At 42.3% G+C, this 12,307-nt stretch overlaps 1 protein-coding gene across 22 annotated transcripts in view; it reads right to left on the bottom strand.

The window, feature by feature from the left end:
• The window catches only part of Pcbp2 (poly(rC) binding protein 2), a 44,141-nt gene that overhangs the window by 13,134 nt on the left and 18,700 nt on the right, over window positions 1–12,307 (bottom strand). For 3 of the 22 annotated variants that reach the window (XM_045152768.1, XM_045152781.1, XM_045152769.1), the window contains exons 7-13: window positions 8,854–8,982; window positions 6,955–7,041; window positions 5,114–5,206; window positions 3,897–3,938; window positions 2,647–2,719; window positions 2,101–2,139; window positions 1,139–1,194 (exon numbers count right to left, since the gene is read on the bottom strand). In XM_045152768.1, the coding sequence (XP_045008703.1) occupies window positions 1,139–1,194; window positions 2,101–2,139; window positions 2,647–2,719; window positions 3,897–3,938; window positions 5,114–5,206; window positions 6,955–7,041; window positions 8,854–8,982 (519 nt within the window). The remainder of the gene's footprint in view (window positions 1–1,138; window positions 1,195–2,100; window positions 2,140–2,646; window positions 2,720–3,896; window positions 3,939–5,113; window positions 5,207–6,954; window positions 7,042–8,853; window positions 8,983–12,307) is intronic. The other 19 variants (XM_045152771.1, XM_045152782.1, XM_045152772.1 and 16 more) reach the window with 13 other exon arrangements.

Raw genomic sequence — 12,307 nt, 5'->3', positions numbered from 1 at the left:
TGGCCTTCAATCCTACATGGGAGGCACAGGTACGGGGACTGCCTGAGTTTGAGGTCAGCCTGAGACTACATAGGGAATTCCAAGTCAGCCTAGGCTGAAGTGAGATCCTACCTCCAAAATCAAAAATAACAGAACGAACCGGGGGTGGTGGCGCACGCCTTTAATCCCAGCACTCGGGAGGCAGAGGTAGGAGGATCGCCATGAGTTCAAGGCCACCCTGAGACTACAGAGTTAATTCCAGGTCAGCCTGGACCAGAGTGAGACCCTGCCTCGAAAAACAAAAAAAATAAATAAATAGCAGTAACATAAAAATATAATGTTTGGACATGGTGCACACCTTTAATTATGGCAGAGGTAAGAGGATTGCTGAGACCCTACCTTGAAAAACATAAATAAAAATCCAATGTTGGGGCTGGAGAGATAGCTCAGAAGTTAAACATGCCCACTTGCAAGGCCTGATGGCCTGGGTTCAATTCCCCATTACCCATTTAAAAGCCAGAGGCACAAAATGACACATGCACCTGGAGTTCATTTGCCATAATATGAAGTCCTGGCATGACCACTTCATTCTTCCCAGTAAATAACTACATAACAAAAAAAAATAGTGCATAAAAATCACTATTTTCAGACTGGGGAGATGGCTTAGTGGTTAAAGGCTCTTGCTTGCTTTTATTTACAAAGCCTGAGGGCCCTGGTTCAATTGCCCAGAACCCACATAAAGCCAGACACACGAAGTAATACATATGTCAGGAGGTTTTTTGGTAGTGTTAGGAGGCACTGGTACATCCACACCCTATCTTCTCTCTTCTGCCTCTCTCCATCTCAATAAAAAGTTTAAACCCTCATTTTCTTTTCTTAGCGCTTCATGAAGAGTAGAAGTCAGGGCTGGAGATATGGCTTAGCGGTTAAGTCACATGCCTGTGAAACTTAGACCCAGGTTCAATTCTCCAGGTCCCACCTAAGCCAGATGCACATGGTGGCACATGCATCTGGAGTTCGTTTGCAGTGGTTAGAGGCCCTGGAATGCCCAATCTCTATCTCTCTCAAATAAATAATAAATCTTCTGGAAAAAAAATTTAAAAAAAGAGTAGCAGTCAGTTTTTATTCATAAAATCCAACTAACTACATATATACTTACATCGTTTGGAATGGTGAGTTCATGAGAAGTAGTCTGAGCAGACGCATCCAAACCTGCTAAAAGACAGAAGAGAGCAAGAAAGTTCAATGCACAGCATTCAGAGATCACACTGATTTGCACATTAAACTAACAGAAAGAAATAAATTGGAAACCCAGCATTGGCTGTTGGGAGATTCGTCACTAACTTTGAAGCCTCCAAGGAGGAAAAGAGGGGGGGGGGGGAGAGGAGTGCAGACATAATGCTGGAAAGGTTCTTCTGTACAGTCATAAGAGCTGAATTCATGCCATTTCCTGCAAAGCCCAGCCTATTACGGGTAAGGGGACGGAAACAAGGGAGTGTGGTATCCTCAAACAGGACCAAAACCTAAACATCAAGTGCTTCTGTACTTCCTTTCTACTTATGATTTCCTGCTGGTGTGTCCCAATTTCATCTCACCTAATGCTCACTAGCACCAGTGCCAACATCATGGCCGTTCCTGGGTACCGAGGGTATTTTTGGCACAATACTGAGTTGCTTTAATTATATTTGCATCATATTAACACCCTCTACCCCTATCATCCTAACCCAGAACTAAAGGTCAGATAGATGAAATGGCAATCAGGGTGAGGGGAGTTTATTTCTCCAGATTTATACTTTCTGTTGCTCGAATTATCCTGGCTTTTATTTGGTTTTTCAAAGAAAAAAAGGAAAAGAAAAATAAAATCCCATCACAAACACCCATACCCACCTAGACAGCTGGCTAACACTTATAATTCTAGTCCTGCTCTCAACTGCATTTTTAAAAGGTGGTTGGCCAGATCCATCAAGGGACCCTCATGAGCACCAGCCCCACCCTTTGCTCTCTCAGCTCCTCTCTGCCATGTGCATGTTGCTGGTATGGTTCATGGGCAGTGAAACAAGACTCCCACCAGTTTATTAATATAACAGTAGAATACTACAGATTTTTTTTTTTAATCATTACCCCAATAGCCTTTCACCTCTGGAGAGCTGGATTCAATGCCTGTTAAGATACAAGTGAAAATGAGTTTGGTGGTCTCATCCTAACCCTATCGGACAAGTTATTCCTTATACAGAAAAAAAAAAGCCCAAAAACAAAACAAAACAAAAAAAAAAAAAAACAAAATACACTACACAATTTGGCACAAATGGATTGTTCTACCCAACTCTTGTGAATAGATGGTGAAGAGAAAGGGGGTGCTGATCAGATCAAGGGGGCAAAAATCAGGATGGATAAAAAGAAATATCAGCCTACCCTTTGCCTGACAAGCATCCCCAGACCTCACCCCAAACCTTCTGGGCCTTTATTTTAGAACAACTCACCCCAAATGAAAATAACATTAACAAACACATTACCTCCTTGGGTTTAGCCATAGTAGACTGGCCAAGTTTAAGCCAGCAGGATGCTGGGCAATGAAGTTTGTTTTTAAACAGTTGTCAAGCTGAGACCTTGGGACTGGCCTCTGTCTTGCACTATACCTTACAGAAATAAACATTGAGGTATCCATACCACTGAATCCAGTGTTGCCATGTGTCATGGGAAAATGAGACTGTTGCATTGCCAACTGGTGCAGCTTGGTCAACTGCAAGAAGAAAATAAAAGAAACGAGCATTAGGAGATTAACATAGCCAGGGTTCAAGCACATTCATGTGAAAATACAGAGCTCCTGATCCTCAAAGGTGACTCTACTATTCCAACTACAACAGATGGTTAAGGATGAAGTTTTACAGTACAATCCAGAAGACAAGCAAACAATGAAGGGAAAAGACTAGAAATAGAAAGGGTGTATGTGTGCAAGAATGAATGCATTTTGAGTACATAAGGAAAGCAACAGCACCTGCTCAACAACCATCCCCTGTGGACTGTATAATGAAGGTGTTTGCAGCCATTACAACAGTTGCCCCAGGGACAAGCACAGACAGGCTAGGTAAACAAACTGTGCAGTAGTGCTAGGGGAAACACACCATGCAAGGGTTCCACCAGTATTGGGAAAAGGGAAGGAGATGAGGGGGGCAAGGAGACTGCAAGGAGGAAAGAGGTTAAAAAGAAAACAAAACTGGGCTTAGTCCTCACCAACACCAACTTTTACAACTATTTTTTTTATAAACTGCCCTTGCTGGTGGCACAAAAATCCCTTTCAGATCTACTTTCCATTTCTCCTGGGGCCTACCACTACCCAAAAAACCAAACTCAACTTCTAAGTCTAATGCTCAATACCTGATAAAGTTAGTAAGGATAAAGGAAGCGTGCCGAAATACCCTTAAACAAAGCCTAAATCCCAGTAGTTTGGAGGTGTTTTTAGTGGAAAATTTTAATTCCCAAACATTCAGCTTCCTATCTTCCTTGTGCAAATAAGCACCCCAATGATTTTTTGAATATCACCTCAGATTGAGAAGTATCCAACGTAAAAACCCAATCTCCCACTTCCCCCATGAAAAGGACTTCATTAAAGGAAGCACACATTTCATTATACCCTTTAACTGTGCACGAAGTTAACAATGTACATTGGAACATTTTCTCTTTTAGGCAAAGTAATATGAAACGAAACAAAGGGGTAAAAAGCTAATGAAATGATTATGATTTTTAGGTGTTAAAAGTTCAAAGGTAAACAAGATGCTACTGTGTGGTTCACCTTGTGAGGAAAACTTCACTGCAAATGTTTAAGACCCAACTCACTTCTGACTACTTAGGAGAAAGGAGTCAGACAATTTTGGATGGAGAGGGAGCTTTTCAAAACAAGAAGTGAAAACAAAACTTACATCTGGCTGTGGAATGGCATACTGTCCTTGAATGGTATAGGCCTACAAAAGGAGGAAAACAGTTCCTATTAAAAGCCAATCACGGACAGCCACCCAGTGTGTGTGTGGTGGGGGAGGGAGGAAGACAGATTTCAATTAGCCAGGAAGCCAGAGTTGAACTAAATGGGGAGGCCAGAGATTGCAGCAGTAGATAGAATCTCAGAACAGTCAGACCTAAACTGGCCTTCTTTGAACTCTAAATATAATGGCTTTATTCCAGGGTAGCCAAGTTCCTTTCAATCAAGGCAGAATATATGTATTTACATTTTTTGAGGCAGGGTCTCACACTAGCCCAGACTAACCTGGAACTCATGGTGATCCTCTTACCTCAGCCTCCCGAGTGCTGGGATTATAGGCGTGAGCCAGCACGCCCGGCTTCACATCTACTTTTTAATGAAATGTGGAAAGTGAGATTAAGCAATGCCTCGATTGACCATGCCCCACCTCCACACCCTGTACAGAAGATACCTAGGAGGGAAATAAGTTTCTTCCCTTACTCCCAAACCCTTCTACCAATCATGGAACCGTGAATGATTTGTATCTGCACAAACCTGCATGGCATGTATTGAAACACTTCCCTTACCTAACCTACTTTTCCCTATAAGCTACCTAAAGACCTTAAGTGCACTAGAATCTAGCTGAGTCCCTAACACTAGGGAGGTTGACCATCCTGCCTTCTCCCTCCTCCCCTCCAAAAGGCACTTGCAGCTCCCACTAAGCCCTCCTCCCCCCACACACCATAACCTCCCAAAAAGGGAGCTGGGTCTTTAGGATAATGGGAGGGATGAGGAGGAAAGGAAAAGGAAAAAAGGAGGGAGGGGAAGGAAGGAATGGCTGGTTATTTAACAAGATGTGAAACTTCTCACATCAGAGTGGCCAGTACCCCCAAAGCACACCCAGGTGGGGGTGGGAAGGTGAAAATGGGATGGGAGGAGTGGGACAGGGAAAAGAGAGGGTTGAACAACAAAAAAAAATAATTAAAAAAAAAAGTTGGTGTTACCATCTGGTGGGCTACGCGGCCTGTGTGAAATGAGGTGGGGGGGTCAGTCCAGGTCCCCGTGGACAGGTGGTGTCCACAGCACAAAAATCACCAGCGCCACTGGGCCCCCCGTGTGTTGGCAGTCTCGGCTGAGGCGGAAGGATTGAGTGAGCCTTGGAGACTGAACATCCCCTCTCACCTCTAGAGGTGGTCCCTCCAGGTCAGGGTTGAGGCACATGGACGGGGTGGTGTGGGGAAAGCTCGCACTGTCGCTGCCTGTGCTGTACCTGTCCTGTGGATAAATAGAGGATTTCAGTCTCCAGGGCTGTCAATCCGGCACCTTGTCACCAGCATGAAATTCACACAAAAAAAGGTTGTTTATTCTTTTCCTTTAAAAAGGAGCTCACAACACAGATTTAAAACGAGCTGTAATCAGTGAATTTAAAAAAAAAAAAGTTACTTCACACTGCACAATCGGGCTATTTTCAGTAAGAATGAAGGGCTAGGGCAACAGAGCTGATGTCAGCTCCTGGTTATTGTGGGGTTGAATTGAACAGAGCCCACTGCCACAAAGGAACAAAAGACACAGGTCCACCTGTGAACATTGTATGAACTGGTCCATTTAAAAAGGCCCAAGGGATTGACCCATGACAGGGCAACTCATGGAAGAAGCTGCAAGCTTTTAAAGGGTGGTTAAATGAGTAAAGGGGAGGGAGGGGAGGGAAGCAAAAAGGTATGAAGGGTGAGGAGGGATAAAGAGAAAGATAGGAAAGGAGAAATTTTAAACAGATTGATGACACAAAGGATGGAACTCCTGTTATTCCAAATAGGAATGGAAATGTACTTAAGAGCAGAAACCTGGAGTTCCAAGGGAGAAGGGTAATTCCTAAGGCTAACACTCTTGGCTACAAATGACTGAGTCTGCCTATCTGCCCAACTATCCAGACTGTCTGAGAGCCCTCTGACAAACCTATTCATACAAGGCTAGCACTTAAAGCAAACTACTAATCCATCTCAAGAGAACAACATGACTAACTAGTGAAAGCTTCCAGAGTGATATAAGAAACTCCCCAAAATGTAGACTGTCAATGAGATGTTTCCCTTCTAAAATGGCTTTCAGACCAAATACAAATAAATGGAACCAGTTAAAGATGCTTTTTAACAGGCCATGTGGTTTCAAAAAGGCACTTTCATCAATGCACTTAGCTAACAAATGAAGGTGATTATTTCTATATGAATCCCAATACTCTAAAAAATAGTTTACCTATTATTACTCAAATATGAACAATAATACTAACTTGGTTCTCATCAATGCTCTGATCATACAAATCTAAATTCATAGTAAACCATGAATCAAAGATGAAGTTTAGACTGGTGAAGAAGTAGAGGCACCAAAAAATCACTTTGGTGTTTAAATTCTAACACCAAAGGTCACAGCACCACAGCCCAACATGCTCTCCCCTTCTATTCTTATATGCTCAACGCTTACTCCAGCTGACATCAGTTACGCCATGTGGGTTCAAACCAGTGTTTATGAGGTTAGGAGCCTAAAGGATAACACACTGGAGTTTGGGAGTGGCAGGGTAGGAGTAGGGGAAGTGAGGTATAGGGAAGGGAAAGTTTGTAGGGCACTCAAGTCAAGACCTCCCAAATTTGAGATTAGCATCAAAAAACTCCATCAGAGGTCTTAATCTGTTACCTTTACTCCGACCTCTAAAATTATTCCATACATATAAAGCATAGATAAGATTGGGAGTAGGAAGAGAAGCAGTGAAACTGAGTCAGTTTAACTCTTCTAACCCAACACACTATAAATTACCACTTCTGAGTGCCTACAAAACTTCCACTGCCTGCTACAAATTAAATAAAGGCTTTGCATTCAAGGCTTTCTCCAGTACAAAAATGAAACTAAAAGCAAGTCAAATTATGGCCAGAGTACAGGATTCAGCAAGCATGCAGAGTGGGCTTGGTGTGTTGCTAACAAAGTTGACATTTCAACTATTATCTTTTATTCTAGCCCACCAATAAGAATTTTCTTACCTGACCACCTGCAAAGATGACTGGAGAACTTGAGGGCTTGGGCCGGTACGGGATGGTCACGCCCTTCGGGGGGGACTGGGAGAGAGTCAAAGGGGAAAAAAACAAAAAGAGATAAGGTTTCAAAGCTGCTTCAGCTGTGTGGCTTTAGCACACACAGGTCAGTTAAATCAACAACTATTATTTCCATCCCCTCAACAATCAAGTTGTTTCTGTCTAGACCTAACCCAAGTATCAGCAGTTAATTAACCTTTGAACAAAAAAGTTGAACTACTATGGCTCACGGTATCTTCAAGGCAGGGGCCCTGAAATAATTTATTAATCTGTATGTGTTTATAAAATATGTGTACAAAGGCAGGCATGTGCACATATACAACAGCACGAACATGGCAGTCAGAGAACAACCTTGGATGTCAGTCCTTGCCTTCTCTTGTTTGAGGCAAGGTTTCTTGTTCACCACTGCATAAAACAGACTAGCTGAGTCCTGAACTTCTAGAAATTCTCATCACAATGATTTCCATTTTTACTGTAGGGGCATTGGGACTATAGACACACTACTGCATTGGTTTTACATGGGTTTTGGGAATAGGAACTCAGGCCAACATATTTTTATAACAAGAGACCTACCCACCTAGGAACCTCCTAAACCCATGAAGTGACTTTAAATATGATTTTTGTTTTTAAATACATGCACAAACAAACTTTTATACATACTTTATTTGGTAATTTTTAGGATCTCACTTAAGTATCAATAAATAGACCAGGTGCCAGCTGTGGTAACACATGCCTTTACAACCAGCACTTGGAAAGCAGAAGTAGGATGGCTGAGCTTGCAGCCAGCCTGGAACTACAGCAGTGAATGCCAAGTCAGCCTGGGCTAGAGTGAGACCCTACCCTAGAACAAAAATAAAAAGAAATAAATAGAAATGAAGCCAAGGATGAAAATATAGTGCACCTAAGTATAGCTAATATAACTAAGACATTATCTAAGTATCCAATAATTTTTTTGAGGGAAAGGGGGTTTCAAGGGAGTGTCTCACACTAGCCCAGGCTGACCAGGAATTCACTCTGTAGTCTCAGGGTGGCCTCAAATATCACAGGGATCTTACCTCAGCCTCCCAATTACTGGGATTAAAGGCGTGAGCCACGACACCTTGCTCCATCCAATCAATGTGTGTGTGTGTGTGTGTGTGTGTGTGAGTGTGTGTGTGTGTGTATACACACTTTATTTTAAGGTAGAGCTTCACTCTAGCCCAGGTTGATGTGGAATTCACTATGTAGTCTTAAGGTGGCCTCAAACTCACAGCAATCCACCTATCTCTGCCTCCTGAGTGCTGGGATTAAAGGCATGCACTAACACACCAGGCCCACTCAAGATTTTTTTAAAACTCATTTGGAAATGACATTTTTCTTTCTGTCAATATTGGATCAATTCTACCAATTCAAAAAGGTTTGATTTTGCTGTATCAGCAAGATTTCATAAAGCATTCAAAACACCAACACTGATGTATATTCTACTCTACAAGCATTATTTTGAATGTATCCTGCTTTCAAAGTCAGAAATAAAAGCATGTGTCTAAGTAAGGATAACAAAAATAAAGCAATCCAAAAAACAGCTTTTCAGGAACCCAAACCCCTATCTTGTACAAGTAGTAAACCTTCCCCTACACACACAACCAGAATTGCTATGATCCATTGGCTGCTTAGCAGATTCTATTTTTGCTCACAGGCCATAATAAAAGTCAAAGCTGGGGGTTAGGAAAATATGAACTCAGAGAACCTCTTTCCCCTCCCCCATTGGCAGATTATAACAGCTTCACCTAATTCTAGACTTACTAAATATAGATCAGTTTCTCTATGCCCAAAACCAACCCCCAACCAAGCATGAGCCTGAGGGCTTACCTCCAACATGACCACGCAGATCTGTTTGACACACTCAATGATGGACTGTGGAATGCCAGCAATAGTGATGGCCCGCTCAGTCGAGTTGGGGAGCATATCCCCTGCCACCTGGACCTGAGCCCCTGTACTCTTTGGGGTAAAAGAAATTAAAATTAAGAAAAAGATGTGGAAGTTATCAATAAAAAGAGTTAACAACTCATTGTCTTCAATATCTCATAGCAGGAATTTTAAGAAGTCTGAAGCTCAATATATACTCTTCTCCCTTTTTATTTTTACTTTCCCACTTTTTCCTTATTTCATATAATATTGCTAACTCATTAAAAAAAAAAAAAAAAAGCCAGCCAGATGTGGTGTCGCATGCCTTTAAACCCACCACTTGGGAGGCAGAGAGAAGAATCACCCTGAAACTACATAGTGAATTCCAGGTCAGCCTGGCCTAGAGTGAGACCCTACCTTGAAAAACAAAATAATAATAAGTAAATAAATAAAATCCTCAAGAGATGTACAAGCAGAATTTGTAACAGGCTCCACAAAACTCAAACAAGCTTCCCTTTATTAATCACTCCTATTTTATTCTAAGATCAAATTAAATTTTCTTTCACCCCAGATAAAAAGTAAAGGTTGGATAATTCAAGCTGGGGATGGATGTGGCATATGCCCATAATCCCAGCAATTAAAAAGTTCAAAAGAAGTAAGGTTAAGCTGGGCTTGCTGGCACACGCCTTTAATCCCAGCACTCAGGAGGCAGAGGTAGGAGGATCACCATGAGTTCGAGGCCACCCTGAGACTCCATAGTGAATTCCAGGTCAGCCTGAGCTAGAGTGAGACCCTATCTCAAAAAAAAAAGGTAAGGTGTAGTGGTGCACCCCTTTAGCCCCAGCACTTGGGAGACTGAGGTAGGAGGACTGCCATGAGTTCGAGGCCACCCTGAGGCTACAAAGCAGCAGGTCAGCCTGGGCTAGAACAAGACTCTACCTCAAACTTCCCCCACAAAAAAATAAGTTCAAATGAGCCTGGATTAGATACCCTGATTAAAAAGCAAAAAAAGGTTGAACAAGTTTAACTTCCATTATTTAAAAAAAAAAAAAAAGAGTATTTACCCCCATGAGTGGTGGCACACACTTATAATCCCAGCACCAGGGAGGCAGAAATAAAATCATCATTGAATTCCAAACCATTCTGAGGCTACAGAATGAATTCCAGAGCACCCTGTGCTAGAGTGAGAACCTACCTTGAAAAACTGGGGGGAAAAAAAAAAAGCAGGACTGGAGAGATGGCTTAACTGTTAAGGCACTTGCTCATAAACCAGATACACAAGGTGACTCATGTGTCTGGAGTTTGTTTACAGTGGCTGGCTGAAGGCACATGTAGTCTCTCTATAATGCCTCTTTCTCTCCCAAATAAATAAATAAAGGTATTTTTCTTAAAAGCAATAACAGTGGCAGGGAGCAAAGAGAGAGGTCAGTGTTAGCATGAGCTCAGGCTCACATAAACAGCTGGTGTAACCACAAGCACCTGTAACCCTAATTCAGCAGCAGAGCAGAGACTGGAGACCTCAGAAAAAATGGCACGCTCAGGATTAGTAAGAGAACACAGGCAAAAAAGCTATGGAGCAGGACACCTAAAACTTTGTTGTAACCACTGTAGGTGAGCGCACCCCATGACAAGCAAACAAATGGGAATGCTTCAGGGCACATCCATATAAAGTACACACACACAAAACCAAAAAAATAATAAAACAGGGTAGGATTAACCAAGCATGATGGCTCACATTTTAAACTCAACTCTGAGGATGCTATAGTAGAACTGCCATAAACCAAGGACAGCCTGGACTACAGTGAGTTCCAGATTAGCCTGGCAGAGTGAACTCTGCTTCAAAAAAACAAAAAAGTAGAGCCAGGCATGGCCTTTAATCCCAGCACTTGGGAGGCAGAGGAAAGAGGATCATCCTGAGTTCAAGACTTGAGACTACACAGTGAGTTCAGTCTGGGCTGAAGTGACACCCTACCTCAAAATTTAAAAAAAGAGATTGTAAGACTACAATTACATCTAAATATATATTCCTTTTCATCTAACAACTCAAAGGTTAGACCAGTGCTAGAGACATGGCTTAGTGGTTAAGGCTCTTGCCTATGAAGCCTAAGAATGTAGATTCAATTCCTCAGTACCCACATTAGCCATATGCACAAGGTGGCACATGCATCTAGAGTTCCATTTGCATTGGGGGGAGGCACTGGTACACCCATTCTCTTTCACTCTTTCTCTCACCCTCTGCTTCTCTCTCAAACTAATAAAATATTAAAAAAAAAAAAAAAAAGTTGGGACAATAAATATTATGTAAGAAACTTCAGTACTCGGGAGAAGGCTCAGGAGTTGAGAAACTTGTTTGCAAAGCCTGGGTTTAATTCAGACAGAGTGTAGGTATGCCAGGTACTATTGCCTCTGGAAACAAACTCCTGATGCATGTGCTACTTAGTGTATCTGGCTTTATGTGGGTACTGACGAATCAAACCGAGAACAAAATAAAATTATATTTTAAAAAATAGGGCTGGAGAGATGGCTCAGAGATAAAAAGCACTCGCTTCCAAAGCCTAATGGCCTGGGCTCCATTCCCAAGGACTCACATAAAGCCATATGCACAAAGTAGTTGCATGTTTCTGAAATTCATTCACATGGGCAGGAGATTCTGACACTAACACTCTACCTCTCTATCTGTCTATAAATAAGTATTTTTTTTTTTGGCCAGGCACGGTGGTACATGCCTTTAATCCCAGTACTGGGGAGGCAGAGGTAGGAGTATGTCTGTGAGTTCAAGGCCAGCATGGAACTACAGTGAGATCCAGGTCAGTGTGGGCTAAAGTGACATACTACGTTAATTTATTTATTTACATTTTTTGGTTTTTTGAGGTAGGATCTCACTCTAGCTCAGGCTGACCTGAAATTCACTCTGTAGTCTCATGGTGCCCTCGTGAGCACTGAAATTAAAGGTGTGCACCACCACAACCGGTTTTTATTAAAAACAAACTTTTTTCTTTTAAAAGAAAAGATAGGATAGGGGACTGGAGAGATGGGTTAGCAATTCAGGCGCTTGCCTGTGAAGCCTAAACACCAATGTTCGACTCTAGATCCCATGTAAGCCAGATGCACAATGGTGAGGCAAGTGTAAGGTCGCACATGCTCACTGGGTGGCACAAGTGTCTAGTTCAATTGCAGTGGCTGAGGCCCTGGTGCGCCATTCTCTCTCTAAAATAAAAGGCGGAGTGGGGACCTATGGACCTCACAGTAGCACAGCCGTCTGTCTAGATTCTTTAGACCCTGGATATCAATGATAAGCACCACAAACATCAAAACCTATCAGTTTTGGGCTGGAGCAATGGCTTAGCAGGTAAGTGCTTGCCTGTGAAGCCTAAGGACCACATTTAGAGGCTTGATTCCTCAGGACCCACATTAGCCA

The sequence above is a fragment of the Jaculus jaculus genome, chromosome 6 (genome assembly GCF_020740685.1).
Source record: "Jaculus jaculus isolate mJacJac1 chromosome 6, mJacJac1.mat.Y.cur, whole genome shotgun sequence".
Taxonomy (NCBI): Eukaryota; Metazoa; Chordata; class Mammalia; order Rodentia; family Dipodidae; genus Jaculus; species Jaculus jaculus.
This window is presented reverse-complemented; position numbering and strand designations above follow the sequence as displayed.